General features: G+C 47.5%; 1 protein-coding gene across 1 annotated transcript in view; it reads right to left on the minus strand.

The window, feature by feature from the left end:
* KIAA1328 (KIAA1328 ortholog) overlaps positions 1–26,540 on the minus strand; it is a 249,927-nt gene that overhangs the window by 139,764 nt on the left and 83,623 nt on the right. The window contains exon 6 of the mRNA XM_075327734.1: positions 382–509. Within this exon, the coding sequence (XP_075183849.1) occupies positions 382–509 (128 nt within the window). The remainder of the gene's footprint in view (positions 1–381; positions 510–26,540) is intronic.

Below are 26,540 nucleotides of genomic sequence, written 5' to 3' on the forward strand. Positions count from 1 at the left end.
TTAATCCCTGGCAGGAGCGGCACGTGAGCTTGGAGGCTGGAAACCCTTCCCGTCCGCTGTCTTTCAGCATTTGTATAGACTTTGCTCGGTGTCCAACTCCCATTATCTGCACCTCCGCAGAGGCGAGGCGATTTGCATAATTGATTCACCCATTAAAATGTCCTTTTCGACTGTATTAGAAGATATACAGTGCGCTAATTGCTCTTCATTAGAAAACAAACACGGGGCTCCCCCGGACCCTGCGTGATGCAGAAAGTACAGGCCTCTGCCAGTGCCAGGAGATGGGGGGGCCGAACGGTGGTGGTGAAGCCTGCAGAGCTGGGTCACGGTGTAATGCTCTGCAGAGCAGAGGGGTGAGGAGAGGGGTACGACGCGGCTCACCTGCTGGGGTCGGCTGGTCCTGGTGCTCCGCTCGGACACAGACAGGTTCAGCTTCTCCTGCTGCTCGGACAGGTACTTCTGGTACAGGCTCAGCAGCTCCTGGCACTCCCGGTACTGTTGTTGTAGAGGTGGAAATATTTGTTAAGGAATTCCTTATACTTTTTTTAAAAAATAAAAACAAAAACAATGCAAAATTGTAGCAGCAGACTGGAAACTTCAGCTCTTCACAACATAAGACAAGAGGAAGAATACTGCAAAACATCCCACTGCAACACACCGGCTCTCCAGCAGCGCCCCCCAGAGGTGCACTATGACCACAGCTGGCTTGTGCCATATTCTGCTGCCAGGACCGGACCGATTGAGGCAAACTCATTCCTCATGCTTTAGAATGGGGGTCCCCAACCTTTTTTTACCTTGAGAGCCACATTCGACTTTGAAAGTTGGTCGAGAGCCACATTGTAGAGATGAAGACATAGTCAAAGCCAATTTAGCAGTAGAAAACCGGAAACAATTGGAAATAAAGAATCTTCCCCATATTGATAGAGAGAAAAAGTGACCTCCATACACAACACAATACACTATACCAAGAGAAATAATACCAGATACAAGTGAGAAATACCACCACTCCATGACCAGACAACATATTACCACCACATAGTGACAGGATACAACCACATACGAGAAATACCACCACACCATAACCAGACAACATATTACCACCACATAGTGACAGGATACAACCACATACGAGAAATACCACCACACCATAACCAGACAACATATTACCACCACATAGTGACCGGATACAGGCACATACAAGGGATTAATACCATGACACTATGACCAGATAACATTTTACTAACACATAGTGATCAAATACAACCACATACAAGAGAGTAATACCACCACACCATAATTAGACCACGTAGTAACCAAATATTACCACATACAAGGGAGAAATACTGCAACACTATGAACGATGAACAGCAGCTCACCTGCGTCACGCGGCCACCGCCGACTATGTGAAGGAAGGAGGTGGGCGCCCTTCCGCTTCCATTGGCCGGCGGCCGTGTGACGTCGCTGTGACGCCGAACGTCCCTCCCACTCCAGGAAGTGGACGTTCGCCGCCCACAGCGAGGTCGCACGAGAGGTATGTGTGACGGGGGTTACAGACTTTGCGCGCCACGGGCAGCGATTTGCCCGTGACGCACAAACGATGGGGAAGGGTACGATCGATTGTGAAATTGCACAATCGGTCGTACCGTGTAAAGCCCCCTTAAGGCTCCATCATGTCCCCAATCAGGTATATAGCCCCATCCTGGTATATATGTCCCAAGCATGTCCTCATTTTCCTGGCATTATATTATTTATTTTATATAATATATATGGGGAGGCTGTATAATAAGGATATATAAATTAGCCCCCCAATCCTCCTGGTATATAGTCGCCGTACTGTACATAATGTATGCACGCCTGAAAGACGCGCCCACATTTAAATAGAGGCGGGGTTCTCCAGGTCCTTGACACTGCATATGTGCAGGTCTGGGGACTCTAGAAGTGCAGCGTTAGGACCTTAGGTGAGTCACATGACTGAGATGTCATCAAAGGTCATTCTGCAACTGCGGAAGCTTCAGTCATAGTACGGAACTTGTACTATCGTTGAAGTTTATGATTAAAAGGCTGGGGGCCCCTCAGAGTGTGGGGGCCCTGGATCAGCTGCCCAGTCTGCCCACACATTATGCTAGTCCTGCCAAACAGAAGGCCCGCGGCCATGTAGTGCTACATTTCCGAGGACCGACGGCGAGCCACGGTTTCGGATCCCTGCTTTAGAAAATAAGATTTGGTAGGGCAAATAAAAAAAAAAAAAAAAAAAAAAAAAAAAAACACCAATTACACTAGTGCCCCCTAGTGTTCCACTGTGTTTATTACAGGATGATCAGCAAACACTACAACTGCTACTCTGTGCCGCAGGAGTGGCACCTCCACTAACAAAAAAAATACTTCCATTACAGTAAGGGCACCCCCTGCAGCCGCCCCACCTCCATTACAGTAAGGGCGCCCCCTGCTGCCTCCCCACCTCCATTGTAGTAAAGGTGCCCCCTGCTGCTGCTTCTGGAAATAAAGAAAAGCCTAAAAATAAAAAAAGCTTTTTCTGTGGCGCCTCTTACTGCAGAGCCCCAATGAGCATGAGTTACACCCCAAGTGCTTTATTATCCCGCAGGAGCGCCCCCTGTCCGCTGGGCTAAAATTATGACATATGCTACAGGACGAGGGGTTAAATATATTACAGAAAGCACAGACTGGCCCCGTAGAAATCTATGGGGTGTCACACTGCGCTCAGCTATGTTGCCGCATTGAACGGTAATCACAGGAGCTTTTCAGCCTGACACAGTGTAATCCAGGCAGCGAGCGTCACTCAGTGCCTGCCGAATTCATGTGTAGGGGGCTCGGTGCACGGGGGGCTCTCACCGGACACAGTAATGTAATCAGGGCCTTGGCCGTGGTCGGTTCTCGCTTGCTGCAAGATTTTCATCTCCCCAATCAAGTTAAAGTCTCAGTAAAGCGAGCAGGAATAAAATGCCATTTGCGATTTGGTGGACACGTTCTACCTGTGAAGGCTAAATCATTCTCCGAGCGGGCGGCGGTGCGGTGAGCGGCGGTGCAGCGAGCAGCGGTGCGGCCAGTGGCGGTCGCTGCTCCTTTCTGCCTTTCAGAGATGTGACAAGGAAAATAGATGACATGAGTGCTATACAGAGGTAAACAGCATGTAATTGTGTATGTGGCCGTGCTGGGAATAGGCCAAGGTGAGCGCAGCCTCCCAACACCTCGTGTTAATTTCATGTTTGCATTTGCCCAAATTTAGAATGTAAAAGTAAAGCAAATAAAATGAGCGCGGTATAATTCAGCCGTCATTCCCTCCAATTGCTCATAATTGTAACTATAAAAAGATAATATTCAGCCATATGTGCATCCGCACAGCCGAGGGATTGGTCAATTGTCACACGGAGGACGGTGAGGCAAGCCCGCCCTCTAGTGGACGGATGGGGGCATGGCAGACAGACGCTGCATGTAATGGGGGATTCAGAGCGTGCGCTACTGTAAGGGGGATAAATACCCTCTATGGTTTATGCTGTGAATTCATCTACATAAAAAAGGAGTAACCAAATGTAAAAGGGAAAAAAGACAAATATGGACATGAATGGAGCATGGAGCAGTCAGACCCCCGATCTGCAAGTGCCCACCTCTCCTATGGAATAACCTCTAAAGTGTGGGAATAACACTAATACACGGTGTTCCAATTTATTATGCAAAAAGAGTTTAGGAGTGATAAGGTTAGACATTTTTTGTTTGTCATTTATATTCATTGCTGGTGATGTGTGTCAGGGCTCTTTATATCACTGACAGCAATTGCAGATACCTGTGCACATTAGTTTGGCAGGTGTGTCCAAATAAAGGCAAGACTACTTAAGAAGGCTGTTCCAGATTATTAAGCAGCCAGCATTTTTGCCAAAATGGGAAAGAAAAAGGATGTCGGCTGCTGAGAAGCAACAAATTGTGGAGGATTTAGGTGAAGGCATGACTACAATCAACATTGCCAAGACACTTCATCGTGATCATCGCACAATCAAAAAGTATGTAGCGGATTCACAGCACACGCGTGTGCGTGCTGATAAGGAGACATTGCGGACTCTTTCCAACAGGCAATTGCGTCAGGTTAAAAGAGCAGCAGCTAAAATGCCTTATCATAGCAGGAGACAGGTTTTTGAAGCTTCTGGTGCCTCCAACGTCCCCCGAACAACAAGATGCAGGGTCCTTCAGAGGTTTGCAGCTGTGTGTAAGCCATCCTGTCGACCACCTCTACCCACTGCACACAAGCAGAAATGGCTCCAGTGGCCAAACGATACATGAAGACTGACTTCCAAACTGTTTTGTTCACCGATGAGTGCCGTGCAACGCTCCATGTTCCAGATGGATGGAGTGGAGGATGGCTGGTTGATGGACACCCCATGAAAACACGGCTAAGGCGCCAACAAGGAGGAGGTGGAGTAATGTTTTGGGCTGGAATCATGGGGAGAGAGATTGTCATCTCCTTTAGGATCCCTGAAGGGGTAAAGATGAACTCCATAATCTATGTGGAGTTTCTAAAACAGCACTTCCTGCCATGGTTCAGGAGGAAGAACAGTGCATTCCGCAGCAAGATCATTTTCATGAATGATAATGCACCGTCTCATGCTGCAAATAACACATCTGCATCTCTGGCTGCTATGGGCATAAAAGAGGACAAACTTATGGTGTGGCCACCATCTTCCCCTGACCTCAACCCCATTGAGAACCTCTGGAGCATCATCAAAAGGAGCGTCTATGATGGCGGGAGGCAGTTCCCATCTAAGCAACAGCTCTGGGAGGGTATTCTGTCCACATGCAAAACAATTGAAGCACAAACTATCTAAAAACTGACAAATTCAATGGACGAGAGAGTTCAGAAGCTTCTTTCAAACAAGGGGTCCTATGTGCAAATGTAACATCACCTAGAATTAAGTTTTGACTTGAAAACTGTTTGATTTCATTTTGTAATAAGCTGATAATGCTTAGAATTTCACAAATTGACCATTTTGTTTTTCAAAATAAAAATAAAAAAAGGTTGAAAACTCTGCTGTGCATAATAATTTGGAACATGCATTTTGAGTGTTTATTATTTTTAAAAATATACTGTTTTCGTAGGCAGTTTGATCAAAAACATTTCAATTATACTCGAATAGTAGATGCCTGGAAAATAACAATGACTGCAATTCATAAAGTTAATTTAGGAAAATATGAAAAAATATTTTTTGCATAATAATTTGGAACACAGTGTATGTAATCCTCTTGTGTTAACAAGACAACTGAGCCGCCGAGGCAGAATCAGCACATGTCCTCTAAAGGCATCCATCATTCTGTGCTGCAGGCGCTGTCCTGTGTTCTCGGACCTACCGGGCCAGCGTTCACTGCCCACGTGCATCAATGGGTCTTGTGCACCCAGGACCCTGGCATCAGTTATTTTTGTAGGTACTAACACATGCATATCAGGAACCACTCCGCAAGACCAGCCATATACCAGGGACACTCCCGCAAAACCGGCTGTATACTGGACAGTGACGCTCTTGCAAGACTGAGCGAGTTGATATACACGGCACTCTAGTAGGGTCCAAAAAAGTCTCAAGTAGATGTAGAAACTTGGCACTCAAGATAAATGTGAATAGTGGTCTTTAATGGAGAATAACTTTTAGGACCAGCACAAGCACAGATGTTTCGGTCAAAGACCTTCATCAGTGTGCGTGCAGGAAGTCCTCAGAAGGTATAGCAACTGGCGTAGTCAGGTATGACGCAGTGTCCACCGCTGTATGTGTATATTGCCACATAGACAGTGGTGGACACCACGCCATATTGCCACAGACAGCAGTGGACATCACACCATACCTGGCTACGCCAGTTGCTATACCTACTGAGGACCCCCTACACACACACACACACACACACACACACACACACATGAAGGTCTTTGACTGAAATTTCTGTGCTCTTTTGCAAGACTGGTCATACAGTTAGGTCCAGAAATATTTGGACAGTGACACAAGTTTTGTTATTTTAGCGGTTTACAAAAACATGTTCAGAAATACAATTCTATATATAATATGGGCTGAAAGTGCACACTCCCAGCTGCAATATGAGAGTTTTCACATCCAAATCGGAGATAGGGTTTAGGAATCATAGCTCTGTAATGCATAGCCTCCTCTTTTTAAAGGGACCAAAAGTAATTGGACAAGGGACTCTAAGGGCTGCAATTAACTCTGAAGGCATCTCCCTCGTTAACCTGTAATCAATGAAGTAGTTAAAAGGTCTGGGGTTGATTACAGGTGTGTGGTTTTGCATTTGGAAGCTGTTGCTGTGACCAGACAACATGCGGTCTAAGAAACTCTCAATTGAGGTGAAGCAGAACATCCTGAGGCTGAAAAAAAAGAAAAAATCCATCAGAGAGATAGCAGACATGCTTGGAGTAGCAAAATCAACAGTCGGGTACATTCTGAGAAAAAAGGAATTGACTGGTGAGCTTGGGAACTCAAAAAGGCCTGGGTGTCCACGGATGACAACAGTGGTGGATGATCGCCGCATACTTTCTTTGGTGAAGAAGAACCCGTTCACAACATCAACTGAAGTCCAGAACACTCTCAGTGAAGTAGGTGTATCTGTCTCTAAGTCAACAGTAAAGAGAAGACTCCATGAAAGTAAATACAAAGGGTTCACATCTAGATGCAAACCATTCATCAATTCCAAAAATAGACAGGCCAGAGTTACATTTGCTGAAAAACACCTCATGAAGCCAGCTCAGTTCTGGAAAAGTATTCTATGGACAGATGAGACAAAGATCAACCTGTACCAGAATGATGGGAAGAAAAAAGTTTGGAGAAGAAAGGGAATGGCACATGATCCAAGGCACACCACATCCTCTGTAAAACATGGTGGAGGCAACGTGATGGCATGGGCATGCATGGCTTTCAATGGCACTGGGTCACTTGTGTTTATTGATGACATAACAGCAGACAAGAGTAGCCGGATGAATTCTGAAGTGTACCGGGATATACTTTCAGCCCAGATTCAGCCAAATGCCGCAAAGTTGATCGGACGGCGCTTCATAGTACAGATGGACAATGACCCCAAGCATACAGCCAAAGCTACCCAGGAGTTCATGAGTGCAAAAAAGTGGAACATTCCGCAATGGCCAAGTCAATCACCAGATCTTAACCCAATTGAGCATGCATTTCACTTGCTCAAATCCAGACTTAAGACGGAAAGACCCACAAACAAGCAAGACCTGAAGGCTGCGGCTGTAAAGCCCTGGCAAAGCATTAAGAAGGAGGAAACCCAGCGTTTGGTGATGTCCATGGGTTCCAGACTTAAGGCAGTGATCGCCTCCAAAGGATTCGCAACAAAATATTGAAAATAAAAAATATTTTGTTTGGGTTTGGTTTATTTGTCCAATTACTTTTGACCTCCTAAAATGTGGAGTGTTTGTAAAGAAATGTGTACAATTCCTACAATTTCTATCAGATATTTTTGTTCAAACCTTCAAATTAAACGTTACAATCTGCACTTGAATTCTGTTGTAGAGCTTTCATTTCAAATCCAATGTGGTGGCATGCAGAGCTCAACTCGCGAAAATTGTGTCACTGTCCAAATATTTCTGGACCCAACTGTACACCAGCAACACTCCCGCAAGAGCGGCTGTATACCAGGAACACCCCAGCAAAAAAAATCTGCCATATACCAGGGAGATTGCTGCAAACTACTGGTATAGTGGCATACAACTGCAAAACTTGCTATATACTGTCAACACCCCTACAAGACCAGCCATATACCAGGGATACCTCCACAAAACTGGTCCACACTTGCAAACCAGCCGCATACCAAGGACACCACTGCAAAACCAGCTGTATACTGCGGACACCCACACAAGACTAGCCACACACCAGGGACATCCACATAGGACCAGCCAAACACCGGGGAGAGTACCACAAAATAAGCTATATGCCAGGGACACCCCCACAAGTCCAGCCATAAAGCAGGAACACCTCTGCAAAACCAGTCCACACCTGCAAACTAGTTATATACCGGGGACACAACTGCAAAACAGGCTGTATACCAGGAACACCCCCACAAGACTGGCCATAAACTAGGGACACCTCTGCAAAAATCCGCCTTATACCTTGTCACCCCTGCGAAACACTCGTATGCTGGGAACACCTTCGCAAAACGAGCCATATACCGGGAACATCCCTGCAAAACCAGCTGTGATTCAGTGACACCCCTGCAAAACTGACCATATATCAAGGAAAACCCTACAAAATTGGCTGGCTACTGGGCACACTCACAGAAGATACATGCTGGCAACACCCAAGACAAACCATACACTTGGAACACCATAATTATGACCCAGGGTACGCCGGGACCAGCCCACAAAGACCCAGGGTGCGCCGGGACCAGCCCACAAAGACCCAGGGTGCGCCGGGACCAGCCCACAAAGACCCAGGGTGCGCCGGGACCAGCCCACAAAGACCCAGGGTACGCCGGGACCACCCCAGAAAGACCCAGGGTACGCTGGGACCACCCCACAAGACCCAGTGCACGCTGGGACCACCCCACAAGACCCAGTGCACGCTGGGACCACCCCACAAGACCCAGTGCATACTGGGACCACCCCCACAAGAACCAGTGCATACTGGGACCACCCCCACAAGAACCAGTGCATACTGGGACCACCCCACAAGAACCAGTGCATACTGGGACCACCCCACAAGAACCAGTGCATACTGGGACCACCCCACAAGAACCAGTGCATACTGGGAACACCCCACAAGAACCAGTGCATACTGGGACCACCCCCACAAGAACCAGTGCATACTGGGACCACCCCCACAAGAACCAGTGCATACTGGGACCACCCCCACAAGAACCAGTGCATACTGGGACCACCCCACAAGAACCAGTGCATACTGGGACCACCCCCACAAGAACCAGTGCATACTGGGACCACCCCCACAAGAACCAGTGCATACTGGGACCACCCCCACAAGAACCAGTGCATACTGGGACCACCCCACAAGAACCAGTGCATACTGGGACCACCCCACAAGAACCAGTGCATACTGGGACCACCACACAAGAACCAGTGCATACTGGGAACACCCCACAAGAACCAGTGTATACTGGGAACACCCCACAAGAACCAGTGCATACTGGGAACACCCCACAAGAACCAGTGTATACTAGGAACACCCCACAAGAACCAGTGTATACTGGGAACACCCCACAAGAACCAGTGTATACTGGGAACACCCCACAAGAACCAGTGTATACTGGGAACACCCCACCAGACTGACGTTTTAAGTCTTTGTCAATCCTTTCTGCTTGCTCACATTGCCAGTTTCCATCACATGAACTTTGAGATCGGACTGTTGACTTTCTGCTGGAGTTTTCCCCGGCAGAAGCCATTGTAGTGAGAATCCATGTTTGTGACTTCGGCAGTGATGGCAGCACGCCCCCCGTACCTGATCCCTCCGTTCTTCCCTCACTTCCCTCCTTTGGGCTTGGCTTGAGCGCAGACCCCTCACTCCGCTGGTGCACACATTGCTGCCACTAGGTTGGTGCCTTTCAAGGCGTCCCAATGAAAAATTCATAATGAAGTAATTAACTAGTAAATTATTGATGTAAAGTCTTTTTTTTTTTGCATTCAAGAGATCGGTCCCATTATTTAAAGATAAAGATCTCAACGGGGAGGATGAGGGGGTCTTCGCTGGGGTGGGCGCATGTTTCCATACGCGACACCTAAAGCTAGGAACAAGTGCTCAATTCATCAGAGGAAAGTGACACGACTCTTTAGTATTCATGGAAGTGTTTACTGTCACATTCCCTCCGGACGGAGCGGAGAGAGATGGACGCCGCTAATCTCCTCTCTACACCTGCAGAGTATTATAGTCAGAATGGCCCCGAGTCTCCGGCTGATAGGGGACGCCGGTAACAATAATCCCCCTGCTACATTTACATCTTAGACAGGAGTGAAGGATCTCGCTGGCAGGTGTCTGCCGGTAATGAAGAGGAGGATGAGCCGAGCAGCTCTGGGGGCAGCATTAGATGACATCTCCATATGAGACGCTCTACAACCGGCCCAAGTGTTATTCTATACACCAACGTAGAAGGAGAGGGTACAGAAAGACTGCAATACCGGACAAAAGAGGCACTTATATTACACACCACCCAGATATTACTCACCAATCTCCACTCACATCCAGAGCTGCTGCTGCTGGCTGGACCGCTACAACTTATGCCGGTAGATGCAACGCTGGCAGCCTTCAGCGATTAGCACCAATCTCCGCCTACCGGACTCCTAGATTCCAAATGTAGTAGGGATTAAAGTCAATAAAACCCAGATTATATTGATTTGCTTCCCACAAAACTTGGGCAATGTGCCCTTCTCCTTCTGCTCTATAACATGCAGCCATCAGACTGGGCAGTATTTTCATTGTGACGGGATCACTTTGTTTCCAATATCGATTTTTGGCATTTGTAGAATTTAATCAATCTTCCTCAATGTGCCCCAACTGCACATGCTCCGTACAGACAGACGATTGTTAGGTAGCAGACCAATGTGAAATGGTGAGGCCTGAAAGCCAAAGCGTTGGCTGTGACTGGTGTATTATAATACATAGAATATATAATCAGTCTGCACAAGTGGGAGAATGGTGGAAAGCAAGCAATGGCATGATGGGCATTGACCACGCGCCAATGTGGACCTTATAGCTTGCAATGCCCTGTTCACTTACTGGTAATAACTGGAAATGTAAGATTATCATTTCAGCATAGAGGGTCATAGGCGATCATATAAGACCACAGAGGACCACAAGCGGTCGAGGAAGCTCAGGACGGTCAAAGAAGCTCACAGTGGGTCAAAGACTTTCACAGTGGGTCAAAGACGCTCACAGTGGGTCAAAGACGCTCACAGTGGGTCAAAGACGCTCACAGTGGGTCAAAGACGCTCACAGTGGGTCAAAGACGCTCACAGTGGGTCAAAGACGCTCACAGTGGGTCAAAGAAGATCATAGAGGGTCAAAGACGCTCACAGTGGGTCAAAGAAGATCATAGAGGGTCAAAGAAGATCATAGTCAGTCATAGAGGGTGACAAGTTATCTACCCAGAAGCCATTTGGTCTCATTTATGGGGGATCTGTGGGAGAAATCCAAAGCCAAGATTTCTGCTGTGGACGCGCGGTGGGAATTTTGATGAATCTGCATGAGGAACAGCCAGATTCACTTATGCTTTCGCCAAGATTTTTCTGTGCAAAATGTTTTTTGACGTAGCATGGACAAAATCTGCCCACATTTTCTCCAGAATTAAATAAATGAAAAAATAATTTAGCTTTTTTTCTGTCCAAATGAAAAACGCATGGATTTTACGCACCATTTTTCCTGCTAACACCAGTATTTGAAGCACATTTTTCTCACAAACCTTCACAGAAACATTCACAAATATACATTAAACTAAATGTGAGATACCAGGTGGCTAAACCAAAAAACAAGGGGAGCTAGCCCTGATCAGCCCTTCTCTGACTCTTACCTTGGCGCAGAGGTCTGTACCCTATCCTGTGCTGATGGCGCCCCTGCTCACCATCTACTGTCCCTACAGGCCCTAAACAGTTGATTTTCTTTATGGTCCCTTTCTCCAACTGATATAGGTCACACAAATGCACAAAAAAAAAAAAATTGCTGGGGCAATACCAAATATATATTACAAAATTCAACTCCACTGGTATCAATGAACCTGGGGAAAAAGGGCAAAGACCCAGATGTACCACTCAATAAGAATGTGGTCAAGGACCACCCGACACGTTTTCCTCTAAGAGGTTCCTCAGGAGTGGAATAAGAAGTAGTTATTAATTATACTCTACATTTACTATATTTTTGGGTTGTACCTGTATTGACCTCTAGTCTTTTCATTCCACTCCTGAGGAAGATTATTAGGGTGGTGTCACACACAGTGACGACGACGTCGCTGCTACGTCACCATTTTCTGTGACGTTGCAGCGACGTCCCGTCGCTGTCGCTGTGTGTGACATCCAGCAACGACCTGGCCCCTGCTGTGGTCGTCGCTCTCCCGCAGTGACACACACATCGCTGTGTGTGACAGCGAGAGAGCGATGAATTGAAGCGAGCAGGGAGCAGGAGGCGGCATCTGGCAGCTGCGGTAAGCTGTAGCCACGGTAAACATCGGGTAACCAAGGGAAGACCTTTCCCTGGTTACCCGATATTTACCTTCGTTACCAGCGTCCGCCGCTCTAGCTGCCAGTGCCGGCTCCCTGCACATGTAGCTGCAGTACACATCGGGTAATTAACCCGATATGTACTGTAGCTAGGAGTGCAGGGAGCCAGCGCTAAGCAGTGTGCGCGGCTCCCTGCTCTCTGCACATGTAGCACAGCGACGCGTGTCGTTATGATCGCTGCTGCGTCTGCGGTGTTTGACAGTTAAGCAGCGATCATAACAGCGACTTACAAGGTCGCTGTTGCGTCACAGAAAATGGTGACGTAACAGCGACGTCGTTGTCGCTGTCGCTATGTGTGAACCCAGCTTTAGAGGGGAAAAGCGTCGGATGGTCCTTTACCACATTCTTATTGAGTGGTAGATCTGGGTTTTTGCCCTTTTTCCCCAGGTTCATTGATACAGGTGGAGTTGAAGTTTGTAATTTATATTTGGTACCCCAGCAATTTTTTCTGCATTTGTGTGACCTATATCAGTTGGTTTACTGTCTCTTTCTCCATCTGTTTAGGGCCTGTAGGGACTGTGACCGGGGGCGCCATCAGCGCAGGATTAGAGTGCCAACCTCCGCGGCTAGGTAGGAGCGAGAGAAGGGCCGATCAGGGCTAGCTCCCCTTGTTATTGGTTTAGCCTCCTAGCATCACACACTTAGTTTGGTGTATTTTTGTGAATATTTCTGTGTAGATTTGTGAGCATCTCTCATTTTAACATATTTATTAAAAAAAATTTAATGTTACAAGACTTCTCTTCTCTTATATTATATACACACACATATATATATATATGTATATATATATAGAGAGATGAGAAGGTGTGTCCAAACTTTGTCTGTACTGTGTGTGTGTGTGTGTGTGTGTGTGTGTGTGTGTGTGTGTGTGTGTGTGTGTGTGTGTGTGTGTGTGTGTATGTATGTATGTATATATATATATATTATATATATATATACACACACATACATACATATACACATTATATATATATATATATATATATATGTGTATATGTATGTATGTGTGTGTATATATATATATATATATATATATATATATATATATATATATATATATATATATATATATATATATATATATATATATATATATATATATATATATATATATATATATATATATATATATATATATATATATACATACATACATACATACACACACACATACACACACACACACACACACAGTACAGACAAAAAGTTTGGACACACCTTCTCATCTCTCAGGCAACAAGCAGAAGAGACTTGTTTGGGCTAGAGAACACAAGGAATGGACATTACACCAGTGGAAATCTGTGCTTTGGTCTGAGGAGTCCAAATTTGAGATCTTTGGATCCAACCACAGTGTCTTTGCAGAAAAGGTGAACGGATGGACTCTACATGGCTGGTTCCCAGCGTGAAGCATGGAGGAGGATGTGTGATGGTGTGGGGGTGCTTTGCTGGTGACACTGTTGGGGATTTATTCAAAATTGAAGGCATACAGAACCAGCATGGCTACCACAGCATCTTGCAGCGGCGTGCTATTCCATCTGGTTTGAGTTTAGTTGGACTATCATTTATTTTTTAACAGGACAATGACCCCAAACACACCTCCAGGCTGTGTAAGGGCTATTTGACTAAGAAGGAGAAAAAAATTGATGGGGTGCTACGACAGATGACCTGGCCTCAACAGTCACCAGACCTGAACCCAATTGAGATAGTTTGGAGTGATCTGGACCGCAGAGTGAAGGCAAAAGGGCCAACAAGTGCTAAGCATCTCTGGGAACTCCTTCAAGACTGTTGGAAAACCATTTCCGGTGACTACCTCTTGAAGCTCATCAAGAAAATGCCAAGAGTGTGCAAAGCAGTAATCAAAGCCAAAAGGTGGCTACTTTGAAGAACCTAGAATATGAGAGATATTTTCAGTTGTTTCACACTTTAAGTATTTCATTCCACGTGTTTTAATTCATAGTTTTGATGCCTTCAATGTGAATCTACAATTTTCAGAGTCATGAAAATAAAGAAAACTCTCTGAATGAGAAGGTGTGTCCAAACGTTTGGTCTGTACTGTGTATGTAGAAATTATATATATATATATATATATATATATATTATATATATATATATATATATATATAATGTGCGCATATATAATATGGGGAAAAGTCTCGTCAAATTTAAATTTTATTTATATATCCATTTTTTTTTTTTGTTTTCCTAGTAGATATTTCTTCAGTGAATTCTGCATGTGTGCACGTACGGTTTGGGGTGTTGGGGCAATTGGTACTGGATGTGGAGGGCAGAGCCGGCCCTGTATCAGAGGAATCTGTTCCCTTCCAATCACCCAATGAATGGAGAAATCGCCGACCTCGCCGGATGGAGTCTTGTTATTTTTTTGTTGGCGTTTATCAGGAGGCATTTGCCATTCTCCAAATCTATGCAAAGTGTGTAGCCTCTGATGGCGGCACCGGTCACTGGAGTGGAACCTGGAGTAAATCTTTTCTATTACTGCGAGAAGATAACGCCAGCACACGGCACTTTAGCTCACGCTGTTCTGTGTGAGGGATGCCAAGTTCATTAAACTATTCATCTCGGAGAGGGGCCGGTGGTGCGGCGGCCGCGTGCCCATAAACTCTTGTGACCATGCTGGGTTTTTAAAGGCAGACTAAACCCATTTTTTTTTCCAAATGTGCTTACATCTCCTTTTTCATTTACAGCCCAGAAAACATGAAAGAAAAATAAAAGAGAGGGAGAGGCCGTGTCAGCGGGCAGCCTCCTCCGACTGATGTGATGTTACACAGTGCCATCATCTCAAAGGTTTACACGTAGGTGAGCGAGAGCCAACGAGTCAGCCCCGCTCCCTGGAGTTGGGCTATATCCCCCCAGGAACCTAGCACTGTTTAGAGGGGGTGTCCACTTCTGGGGCTATAAAATCATTTCTGCAATTCGGTTTCTTTAAAAGATTTCCTTTGTTTGGCTTTTGCTGGCTTTGTTTTCTGCACGTACAACTTTGATGTGGTCATAAATCATTTAAAAAGGAATGGATTAAAAAAAAAATGAATGAATGAATGAAAACCGCTCACATTGGACCATCAAAGTGTGCTCACTGATGTAATCTCAGTTAGACAGTGCAATATAGAGACTATAGAAGGTAAAACGGTGAAATTACAAAAATTACATTTTTTTTTTACTAAAAATACATGCATTTCAGTGAGAAAAAAATAAAAAATTTGCAATGTGCTTTGCTTGGTTACCCGATATTTACCTTGGTTACCAGCATCCGCAGCTTCTAGAAGCCGGCTCCCTGCACACGTAGCCAAGGTACACATCGGGTAACTATAAGCAAAGCGCTTTGCTTAGTAATCCAATGGTACCAAGGTTACCAAGCACAGCGTCGTTACATGGGTGGCTGGTGGCTGATCTCTGATCGCTGTGGAGATCTGCCTGACTGACCGCTCACTAGCGACCATGTAATGACGCTCCAGCGATCCCTTCCAGGTCAGATCGCTGGTGGGATCGCTGGAGCGTCGAAAGTTTGACGGTAGAGTTACTCACATTTCGAACTGAGGGAAGGGCAACTAGAAAACATTTTACTATTTGCTTATAGCCTTCTCCTGCTTTGTGGGCCTCCACTATTCTCATTTTCAGAGTGCTAGGCAGCTGTTTAGAAGAACCCATGGCTGCAGTTTTTTGGCACAAGTTTAGAGGAAGCTGAGTGTTTATGAAGCTGTGAAATTTGCATCACCTGGCCTTTCCTAACAATGATAGTGAACAAGCCATAACCCTAAAAGGCTAATTAAGGTCTGAAAGCTTGGTTAAAGTTATCTGAGCGCACAAATCTCCAAGGGTGCCCAAACTTTTGCATCGGCCCATTTTCCTTTTTGTAATTTTTCAAAATTAAAAGAGATGAAAATTTTAATTTTTTTTTTGCCTAAAATACAAAAGGAAATGTGTCACCTCTAACTTTATGCCTTTTAGAGATCATTTCAGCTCCAACTTGTTCATAATAACAGTAATTTAGCAGGGCTGCCCAAACTTTTGCATGCCACTATAAGCGAAACCAGCAACGCTTGCTACAGTGTAATGCACCAATTAGTCTACTTATCCGTCAGTGAATGTTTCCTTTGCACAAAGGGCACAATATTGCTTTCAGAGCAGATCTGGACCTGTAAATTAATGAGGATTATGGAAAGGAGGTGGCATCGAATAAACATTGTCTTGACGCAAAAGATAAAACGAATATTGTCAAATACCTTGTTCTGCTACATTTTCCATCAATTTTGCAAAAATACTCCCTTTGCATTTGATGTTTTGAAGGTAAAACTTGGAGCAAATGGAGCGACTAAGTGAATAAAACATCCGTGCCGTCCTAAGAAAAGGTGTGCGACATTAAAGGGACGTTTAGATGAGCACAGATAAAGTCTTCCTTTTTAAAAGGCAACAAAGAAGGGAATTTTGTTACTTACCGTAAATTCCTTTTCTTCTAGCTCTTATTGGGAGACCCAGACGATTGGGGTATAGCTACTGCCCTCTGGAGGCCACACAAAGCACTACATCAAAAGTGCAAGGCCCCTCCTCCTCTGGCTATACCCCCCCCGTGGTATCACGGGTTCTCCAGTTTTAGTGCCAAAGCAAGAAGGAGGAAGCCAATAACTGGTTTAAACAAATTAACTCCGAATAACATCGGAGAACTGAAAAACCGTTCAACATGAACAACATGTGTACCCGCAATCAACAAAAAAACATCCCGAAGGACAACAGGGCGGGTGCTGGGTCTCCCAATAAGAGCTAGAAGAAAAGGAATTTACGGTAAGTAACAAAATTCCCTTCTTCTTCAGCGCTCTATTGGGAGACCCAGACGATTGGGACGTCCAAAAGCTGTCCCTGGGTGGGTAAAGAAATACCTCATGTTAGAGCTGCAAAAACAGCCCTCCCCTACGGGGGTGTCACTGCCTCCTGCAGGACTCTTCCACCTAAGCTGGCATCCGCCGAAGCATAGGTATGCACCTGATAATGCTTGGTGCAAGTGTGCAGGCTGGACCAGGTGGCTGCCTGGCACACTTGTTGAGCCGAAGCCTGGTGTCGCAATGCCCAGGACGCACCCACGGCTCTGGTAGGATGGGCCTTCAGCCTTGATGGAACCGGAAGCTCAGCAGAACGGTAGGCTTCAAGAATTGGTTCTTTGATCCATCGAGCCAGGGTGACCTTAGAAGCCTGCGACCCTTTGGGCTTACCAGCGACAAGGACAAAGAGTGCATCCGAACGGCGCAAGGGCGCCGTGCGGGAAATGTAGATTCTGAGTGCTCTCACCAGATCTAACAAAAGTAAATCCTTCTCATACCGATGAACTGCATGAGGACAAAACGAAGGCAAAGAGATATCCTGATTAAGATGAAAAAAGGATACCACCTTCGGGAGAAACTCCTGAATGGGGCGCAGCACTACCTTGTCCTGGTGGAAGACCAGGAAGGGAGCCTTGGATGACAGCGCTGCCAGCTCAGACACTCTCCGAAGAGATGTGATCGCTACCAGAAAAGCCACTTTCTGTGATAGTCTAGAAAGTGAAACCTCCCTCAGAAGCTCGAAGGGCGGCTTCTGGAGGACAACTAGTACCCTGTTCAGATCCCATGGATCTAACGGCCGCTTGTACGGGGGTACGATATGGCAAACCCCCTGTAGGAACGTGCGCACCTTAGGAAGGCGCGCCAAACGCCTCTGAAAAAAGACGGATAGCACCGAGACCTGACCTTTAAGGAGGCCGAGCGACAAACCTTTTTTCTAACCCAGATTGCAGGAAAGATAGAAAGGTAGGCAATGCAAATGGCCAGGGAGACACTCCCTGAGCAGAGCACCAGGATAAGAATATCCTCCACGTTCTGTGGTAGATCTTAGCAGACGTGGGCTTCCTAGCCTGTCTCATGGTGGCAACGACCCCTTGGGATAATCCTGAAGACGCTAGGATCCAGGACTCAATGGCCACACAGTCAGGTTCAGGGCCGCAGAATTCCGATGGAAAAACGGCCCTTGGAACAGTAAGTCTGGTCGGTCTGGTAGTGCCCACGGTTGGCCGACCGTGAGATGCCACAGATCCGGATACCACGCCCTCCTCGGCCAGTCTGGGGCGACGAGTATGACGCGGCTGCAATCGGATCTGATCTTGCGTAGCACTCTGGGCAAGAGTGCCAGAGGTGGAAACACATAAGGGAGCCGGAACTGCGACCAATCTTGCACTAAGGCGTCTGCCGCCAGAGCTCTTTGATCGCGAGACCGTGCCATGAAGGTTGGGACCTTGTTGTTGTGCCGGGACGCCATTAGGTCGACGTCCGGCCTTCTCCATCGGCGACAGATTTCCTGAAACACGTCCGGGTGAAGGGACCATTCCCCTGCGTCCATGCCCTGGCCACTGAGGAAGTCTGCTTCCCAATTTTCTACGCCGGGGATGTGAACTGCGGATATGGTGGAGGCCGTGGCGTCCACCCACATCAGAATCCGCCGGACTTCCTGGAAGGCTTGCCGACTGCGTGTCCCCCCTTGGTGGTTGACGTATGCCACCGCTGTGGAGTTGTCCGACTGAATTCGGATCTGCCTTCCTTCCAGCCACTGCTGGAAGGCTATAAGGGCAAGATACACTGCTCTGATTTCCAGAACATTGATCTGAAGGGTGGACTCCTGCTGAGTCCACGTACCCTGAGCCCTGTGGTGGAGAAAAAACTGCTCCCCACCCTAACAGACTCGCATCTGTCGTGACCACCGCCCAAGACGGTGGTAGGAAGGATCTTCCCTGTGATAATGAGGTGGGAAGAAGCCACCATTACAGAGAGTCCTTGGCCGTCTGTGAAAGGGATACTTTCCTGTTCAGGGATGTTGACTTCCCGTCCCATTGGCGGAGAATGTCCCATTGAAGTGGACGCAGATGAAACTGCGTAAACGGAACCGCCTCCATTGCTCATCTTCCCGAGGAAGTGCATGAGGCGTCTTAAGGAGTGCGACTGACCTTGAAGGAGAGTCTGCACCCCAGTCTGTAGTGACCGCTGCTTGTCCAGCGGAAGCTTCACTAGCGCTGAGAGGGTATGAAAATCCTGCCAAGATACGTTAGTGATTGGGTCGGTGACAGGTTTGGCTTTGAGAAGTTGATGAGCCACCCAAACGTCTGGAGAGTCTCCAGCGCAACATTCAGGCTGAGTTGGCATGCCTCTTGAGAGGGTGCCTTGCCAAGTAGATCATCCAAGTAAGGGATCACAGAGTGTCCCTGTGAGTGCAAGACTGCTACCCCTGCCGCCATGACCTTGGTGAACACCCGTGGGGCTGTCGCCAGACCGAATGGCAGAGCTACGCACTGAAGATGGTCGTCACCTATCACGAAACGTAGAAAAACATTGGTGCTCTGTAGCAATCGGCACGTGGATATAAGCATCTTTGATGTCTATTGATGCTAGGAAATTTCCTTGAGACATTGAGGCAATGGCGGAGCGGAGGGTTTCATCCGGAACCGCCTGGCCTCCACGTGCTCGTTGAGCAGTTTTAGGTCCAGAACGGAACGGAAAGAGCCATCCTTTTTTGGCACCACAACCAGATTGGAGAAAAACCGTGTCTTGTTCCTGAAGAGGAACAGGGATTACCACTCCTTCTGCCTGCAGAAGAGCATCGGCTCGGTGGGGAGGTGGGGACGGTCTGAAGAATCGAGTCGGAGGACGAGAACCGAACTCTGTCCTGTGCACGTGGGCACAATGTCCCTCACCCACCGGTCTGTGACCTGTGGCAGCTAAATGTCGCCAAAGGCGAGCGAGTCTGCCATCAACCGTGGATGCGGAGAGATGAGAGAGCTGAGAGTCATGAGGAGACCGCCTTGGTAGCGGTTCCTCCGGCTGCCTTCCTTGGGCGTGATTGAGCCCGGCCGGAAGCTGAGCCCCTCTGAGGCTTTTCAGCCCTTTTGGACGAGGACAAGTGGGACCTGCCCGAGCTTGGGAAGGACCGAAACCTCGACTGTCGTTCCAGGACAGCATCAATAGGGTAAGTCGCAATGCAGACATTGCGAGGTTACGGACGCCCCTGCGGCATAGATGTACATATGCTCAAGACCAGGTGCGTCAAGAACAGCTGAAAGCTTAGGGTGCCCCTACGGCTGTGAATGCCGGAGCAACCGACACGCCGATAGCCTCATAGACAGATTTCAATCAGAGTCCATCTGTCAGTCAATGGCATCTTTAAGTGAAGCCCCATCTCCACTGCAACTATGGCTTTAGCCGCAAGCCTGGAGATTGGAGAATCCACCTTTGGACCCTGGGTCCAGCGCTTGACCACGTCAGGGGGAAGGGGATAACGTGTATCCTTAATACGTTTGGAGAAAACGCTTATCTGGTAAGCGTGGTGTTCCTGGACTGCTTCTCTGAATTCAGCGTGGCCAGAAAAATACTCAATATACGTTTGAGCTACTGGAATGGGACTTCTCCTGCTGTGAAGCTGACTCCTCCGCTGGGGGAGCTGAGGGAGAAAGATCCAACATTCCATTGATGGACGCTATAGGATCATTCCTTATGGCGTCACCATCCGGTGTATCCGGATTGAGATGTCAGGATCAAAGTCCTGATGAGCTACGTCTGCCTCACCATACAGAGAGTCCTCCTGGGACCCCCCCGGAGCACCGATTTTATTCCAAATGAGGGTGGCCAGGGAGCAATGATCCAGATTGCGCATGGCCTGTCTGATGACAATATATCAGCCAAAACTGCAACTCTGTCCCTGTCCTTGGACAGGGTTGACAGGTGGTTCCTTTGGCCACGTCTAGGAGAGACCCCGGCTGACCAAGTGCTACAGGAGAGCATTGCAGACAATGGGGGTCAGTGCCGTGGAACAGTATCACATGCAGTAAAAACAGCATTGAAAGCCTGTGTTGCTTATATGCTGCTGCCGACTAGCCATCTAGGATTATAGCGCCAAGAATGGCGACCGTACAGTGCAATGTATAGCATACCAGCACAAGTACAAATGACCACTGCAGCACATGCAATACAAGCAGCGTAGAAGCCTGTGCCGTGGCACCCCAGCTCTACTGCTGCTGTAGACTAGTCATCTAGGGGAATATGCCCAGAAGAGTGACCATACAGTGCAATGTATAGCATACAAGCACCAGTACAAATGCACACTGCAGCCCATGCAATACAAGCAGCATAGAAAAAAACCTGTGCCCCAGCACCCTTGGTTTTCTGCTGCTGTAGTCTAGCCCTTCCAGGAGAATATAGCTAAGACTAGCGACTGTACAGTGGAATGTACAACACAAAAACACAAATGAGCATCTCAGTCTGCGATACAAGTAGCCTAGAAAGCCTGTGCCTTAGCACACCTGCTTTCCTGCTGCTAATGTGTCGCTCCCCAAGCGGGCATATAGCGACCTGTGCAGTTAAAAACAACACATGTACACACTGCATTTATCTGTGTTCAGCACTATGTGTGCCGCTTACCGCCCGCCTATCAGCGGGTGTATGATCGCCACCGTCCTGCCTGGTTGCTGAAAATCCGAGCTCGGACTTCAGTAATGGCTGCCGGCTTCTTCCCCAGCTCATGTGAGGAGGGGCGGGCCGTGGGCGTGCCCCCAAGGCAGAGCGGGAATCCGGCGCCCGACAGTGTGCAGTGAGAGGGCTGGAGCATGTAAAAAGGCTCCAGCCCTCGGCGCTGCTGATTGCTCAGCGCCTGTCCCCTTCCCTGAGTGACAGGGAGGGGGCGGGAACGAAGCGGCCCTAGGCCGCAGAAGCCGGGGACTGTATTTATAAGCGCCGCCGCCGTAAAAGCGCGGTCGGCGCCCAGTCCCCGGCGAACTACAAGTCCCAGCCGCGCCGCCGCTCCCGGAGCGTCCGGCGCGGTAGTTCCCAAAACACAAAGTCACTCAGCAAAGCTGCAGTGACTGTAACCCATTACTGTCCCCGGCGCACTAGCACACCCAGCAAGCCTGGAGTGTGCTGTGCCTGTGTGTACGGGGACACAGAGTACCTGTATGATGCAGGGCCTGTCCCTGAACGGTACTCCAGCTCCGTATCCAACAGGTTCAAATGGGTCTGTGGATGGAGCCCGGCGTCAGAGCTTTGAGGCCGGCAGGATCCCACTTCCACAGAGCCTCTCAGGGGGATGTGGAAGGAAAGCAGCATGTCAGGCTCCAGCCCTGTACCAGCAATAGGTACCTCAACCTTACAACACCATCCAGGGGTGAGAAGGGAGCATGCTGGGGACACTATATGTGTCCTCTTTTCTTCCATCCGACATAGTCAGCAGCTACTGCTGACTAAAATCTGTGGAGCTATGCGTGGATGTCTGACCTCCTTCGCACACAAAGCTAAAACTGGAGAACCCGTGATACCACGGGGGGGGTATAGCCAGAGGAGGAGGGGCCTTGCACTTTTGATGTAGTGCTTTGTGTGGCCTCCAGAGGGCAGTAGCTATACCCCAATCGTCTGGGTCTCCCAATAGAGCGCTGAAGAAAAATGTTTTAAGTGCAGCCTGATTTATCAATACAGCTCCGACCGGTGCTTCCGAGAGGCGAGTAATCAAGTGGCATCAGTCTCCTGCTGAGAAAATTGGTAGCCTAATGTCACCGCAGGCTTTGTCTCATTGTCCTTGACTGCACCTACAGGCTCCTCTGAGTGCGGAGACATTAGGAGCGGCTGTACACAGCCAAAATTATTCTAATCAGGCAAACAAGTCTCCACCGTATACAGACTGTATCCGCAGCTCCAGAAAATAGAAATAATTCTCCACACATCTGAATGGTCCACGCTCTTGCTAAGAGTTGTCACCAACGTTAAAAGGGGTTGTCCACAACTTTGACATTGATGGCCTTTCCTTAGGCTAGGTCATCAATGTGTTATCGGCCGGGGTCCGACCCCCAGCTGATCAGCGGACCTCGGTCCCAGCAACCAAAAATGCTCAGTTCTGTCGCTAGTCCGTCTTCTGATATAGGCCACGGCCAGGTACTGCACATCTGCCTCCCATTCTAATCATTAGGAGGTGTATGGGCCTGGTACTGCACATCTGCCTCCGATTCTACTCAATAGGAGGTGTATGGGCCTGGTACTGCACATCTGCCTCCGATTCTACTCAATAGGAGGTGTATGGGCCTGGTACTGCACATCCGCCTCCCATTCTAATCATTAGGAGGTGTATGGGCCAGGTACTGCACATCCGCCTCCCATTCTAATCAATAGGAGGTGTATGGGCCAGGTACTGCACATCTGCCTCCCATTCTAATCAATAGGAGGTGTATGGGCCAGGTACTGCACATCTGCCTCCCATTCTAATCATTAGGAGGTGTATGGGCCAGGTACTGCACATCTGCCTCCCATTCTAATCATTAGGAGGTGTATGGGCCAGGTACTGCACATCTGCCTCCCATTCTAATCAATAGGAGGTGTATGGGCCAGGTACTGCACATCTGCCTCCCATTCTAATCAATAGGAGGTGTATGGGCCAGGTACTGCACATCTGCCTCCAATTCTAATCAATAGGAGGTGTATGGGCCAGGTACTGCACATCTGCCTCCAATTCTAATCAATATGAGGTGTATGGGACAGGTACTGCACATCTGCCTCCAATTCTAATCAATAGGAGGTGTATGGGCCAGGTACTGCACATCTGCCTCCCATTCTAATCAATAGGAGGTGTATGGGACAGGTACTGCACATCTGCCTCCCATTCTAATCAATAGGAGGTGTATGGGCCAGGTACTGCACATCTGCCTCCCATTCTAATCAATAGGAGGTGTATGGGCCAGGTACTGCACATCTGCCTCCCATTTTAATCAATAGGAGGTGTATGGGCCAGGTACTGCACATCTGCCTCCCATTCTAATCATTAGGAGGTGTATGGGCCAGGTACTGCACATCTGCCTCCAATTCTAATCAATAGGAGGTGTATGGGACAGGTACTGCACATCTGCCTCCAATTCTAATCAATAGGTGTATGGGCCAGGTACTGCACATCTGCCTCCAATTCTAATCAATAGGAGGTGTATGGGCCAGGTACTGCACATCTGCCTCCCATTCTAATCAATAGGAGGTGTATGGGCCTGGCACTGCACATCTGCCTCCCATTCTAATCATTAGGAGGTGTATGGGCCAGGTACTGCACATCTGCCTCCCATTCTAATCAATAGGAGGTGTATGGGCCAGGTACTGCACATCTGCCTCCAATTCTAATCAATAGGAGGTGTATGGGCCAGGTACTGCACATCTGCCCCCCATTCTAATCAATAGGAGGTGTATGGGCCAGGTACTGCACATCTGCCTCCCATTCTAATCATTAGGAGGCGTATGGGCCAGGTACTGCACATCTGCCTCCCATTCTAATCAATAGGAGGTGTATGGGCCAGGTACTGCACATCTGCCTCCCATTCTAATCATTAGGAGGCAGATGTGCAGTACAAGCATGCGGCCGCTACCAGAAGACGGCCCAGCTCTGGGACTGAGCACTTCCGTCCGCCTGCTGCTGCCGCGACCAAGAAAAGTTGATCGGTGAGGGTGCTGGGTGTCGGACCCTGGCCGATCAGACATTGATGACCTATCCTAAGGATATTTTTAAAAAAAACTGACCCATACATCCTACAAGTGTGTATAGGTGCCACCTGAAAAAACATAGCAAATACAAGATGCATACAGCTGCACACTAAAATGCCAATATTTAAGGGAACTCTGGTACTGCATTACTGCTGTATGAAAAAATGAGATTTTTAGTTTATGAATTGGCAAATTCATAAACTAAAAATCTCTTTTTTTCATATAGCAGTAATGCAATACAAGGGTTCCCTTATACATTGTTGGCATTTTAGTGTGCAGCTGTATGCATCTTCTATCCTAAGGATAGGCCATCAATGTCAAAGTAGTAGACAACCCCTTTAAGAATCTATATATTTTTTTTTTTTATGTATTCATGTCAGTCTTTGATACCTTTATGGGAGTCGGTTGCCACAAAATGACCATTCAAAGCAAGCACAGACAGTCTGCACCCAAAGCATAGCCGAAAAGATCAGGGGGCAACTTGACAATTTACTAGGGGAGAGGATAAATGGACAACTAAATGAGAAAGTGCACTCGATTGTCGGTCACGTCAAGGGTGCATCGTGCGTCTGTGCTTGGTTTGCACAGTCATTTGACAGATTCCAATGCCGGACCTTACTCGGGGTCCTGAGCTCAGATAGGCATTCTCATGATGCATTCTGCACTCCAGACTGGTCACCGTCCGACACCTGCCATCTTTGGTCTCATGATACTGCTGTGTCAGTCACCCGGAAACTCATGGATGCTTTGTCGTCCAGCTCACATCGGAATGTAACTATCCATTCCCTTCAAATTGTAAAGCATTGTTTGGTATCAGGAAATCAAATCTATTCATGATTCTTTAAGAACCATGCGGTCAGCGAAAAAAATAAAAATAAGAAAAAAAATAAAAAATTGCAGACACAACACAATCACACAACAATGCAATTCAATGGGTTGGTAGAAAAACAAAAAAAAAAAATAAAAAAAAAAACAACACGATTTTCATGGACTGTCACAATGGAAAAGGGGAGAAACTTTTTATATATATGTCTCAAAGTACAAGAAAAACAAAATGACACTAGGATATCAGTCCATTTTTCTCGAGCATGTGAAAATCGGTAGTGTGAATGTACCCTTAGCCCATGTCAACATAGCGGCAATCAACTGACGAAGGAAAAAAATGTGGCGCCAAGCAGACTTTTTTTTTCTCTTTTAAATGTACGCATTCTGTCCCTGTTTTTTGTAACACATGTTACACCTTACGGGATGGTACTACCCTAACGGAAGGTTAGTCAGGAGATTCGGGGTCTGGTAAGAGGAGGTAACGTATAATCATAAGGGGTAAACAGAGACGTAGTCAGGGAACAATCCGAGGGTCAGAATACCAGAAGAGCACATCGTAGTAAAAAGGGAGCAAGCAAAGATGTAGACCGATCATGTTCAGAGGTCCAAGACAGGAATATAAAGGAATAGGGAGCGGCAGATGGAAGTCCAATAACAGTCTGGGGTCAGAAAAACCAAGATCAGAATACTAGCAGATACAAACTATGGCCACACAGCAGAACCAGAGAATGCAACCGGCAGAGTCCTGGAGGAGCATGCTCAGTAATGAAGCCCCAGCAATTACCTGGAAGAAGGAACAGCAGAGTAACCAGCACCTCCCAGAACCAACCTGGACTCCAGTATAGTGACCAAGCTGCTAGTTCATTATCAAGGACGGCACTGCCCAGAGCATCTCCAAGGGCAAGATGCTCTGCACAAAGGAATAGACACTACCAGATCTGTAACTGCCGCGGAGCATCTCC

Source organism: Anomaloglossus baeobatrachus, chromosome 1 (assembly GCF_048569485.1).
Source record: "Anomaloglossus baeobatrachus isolate aAnoBae1 chromosome 1, aAnoBae1.hap1, whole genome shotgun sequence".
NCBI classification, from domain to species: Eukaryota; Metazoa; Chordata; class Amphibia; order Anura; family Aromobatidae; genus Anomaloglossus; species Anomaloglossus baeobatrachus.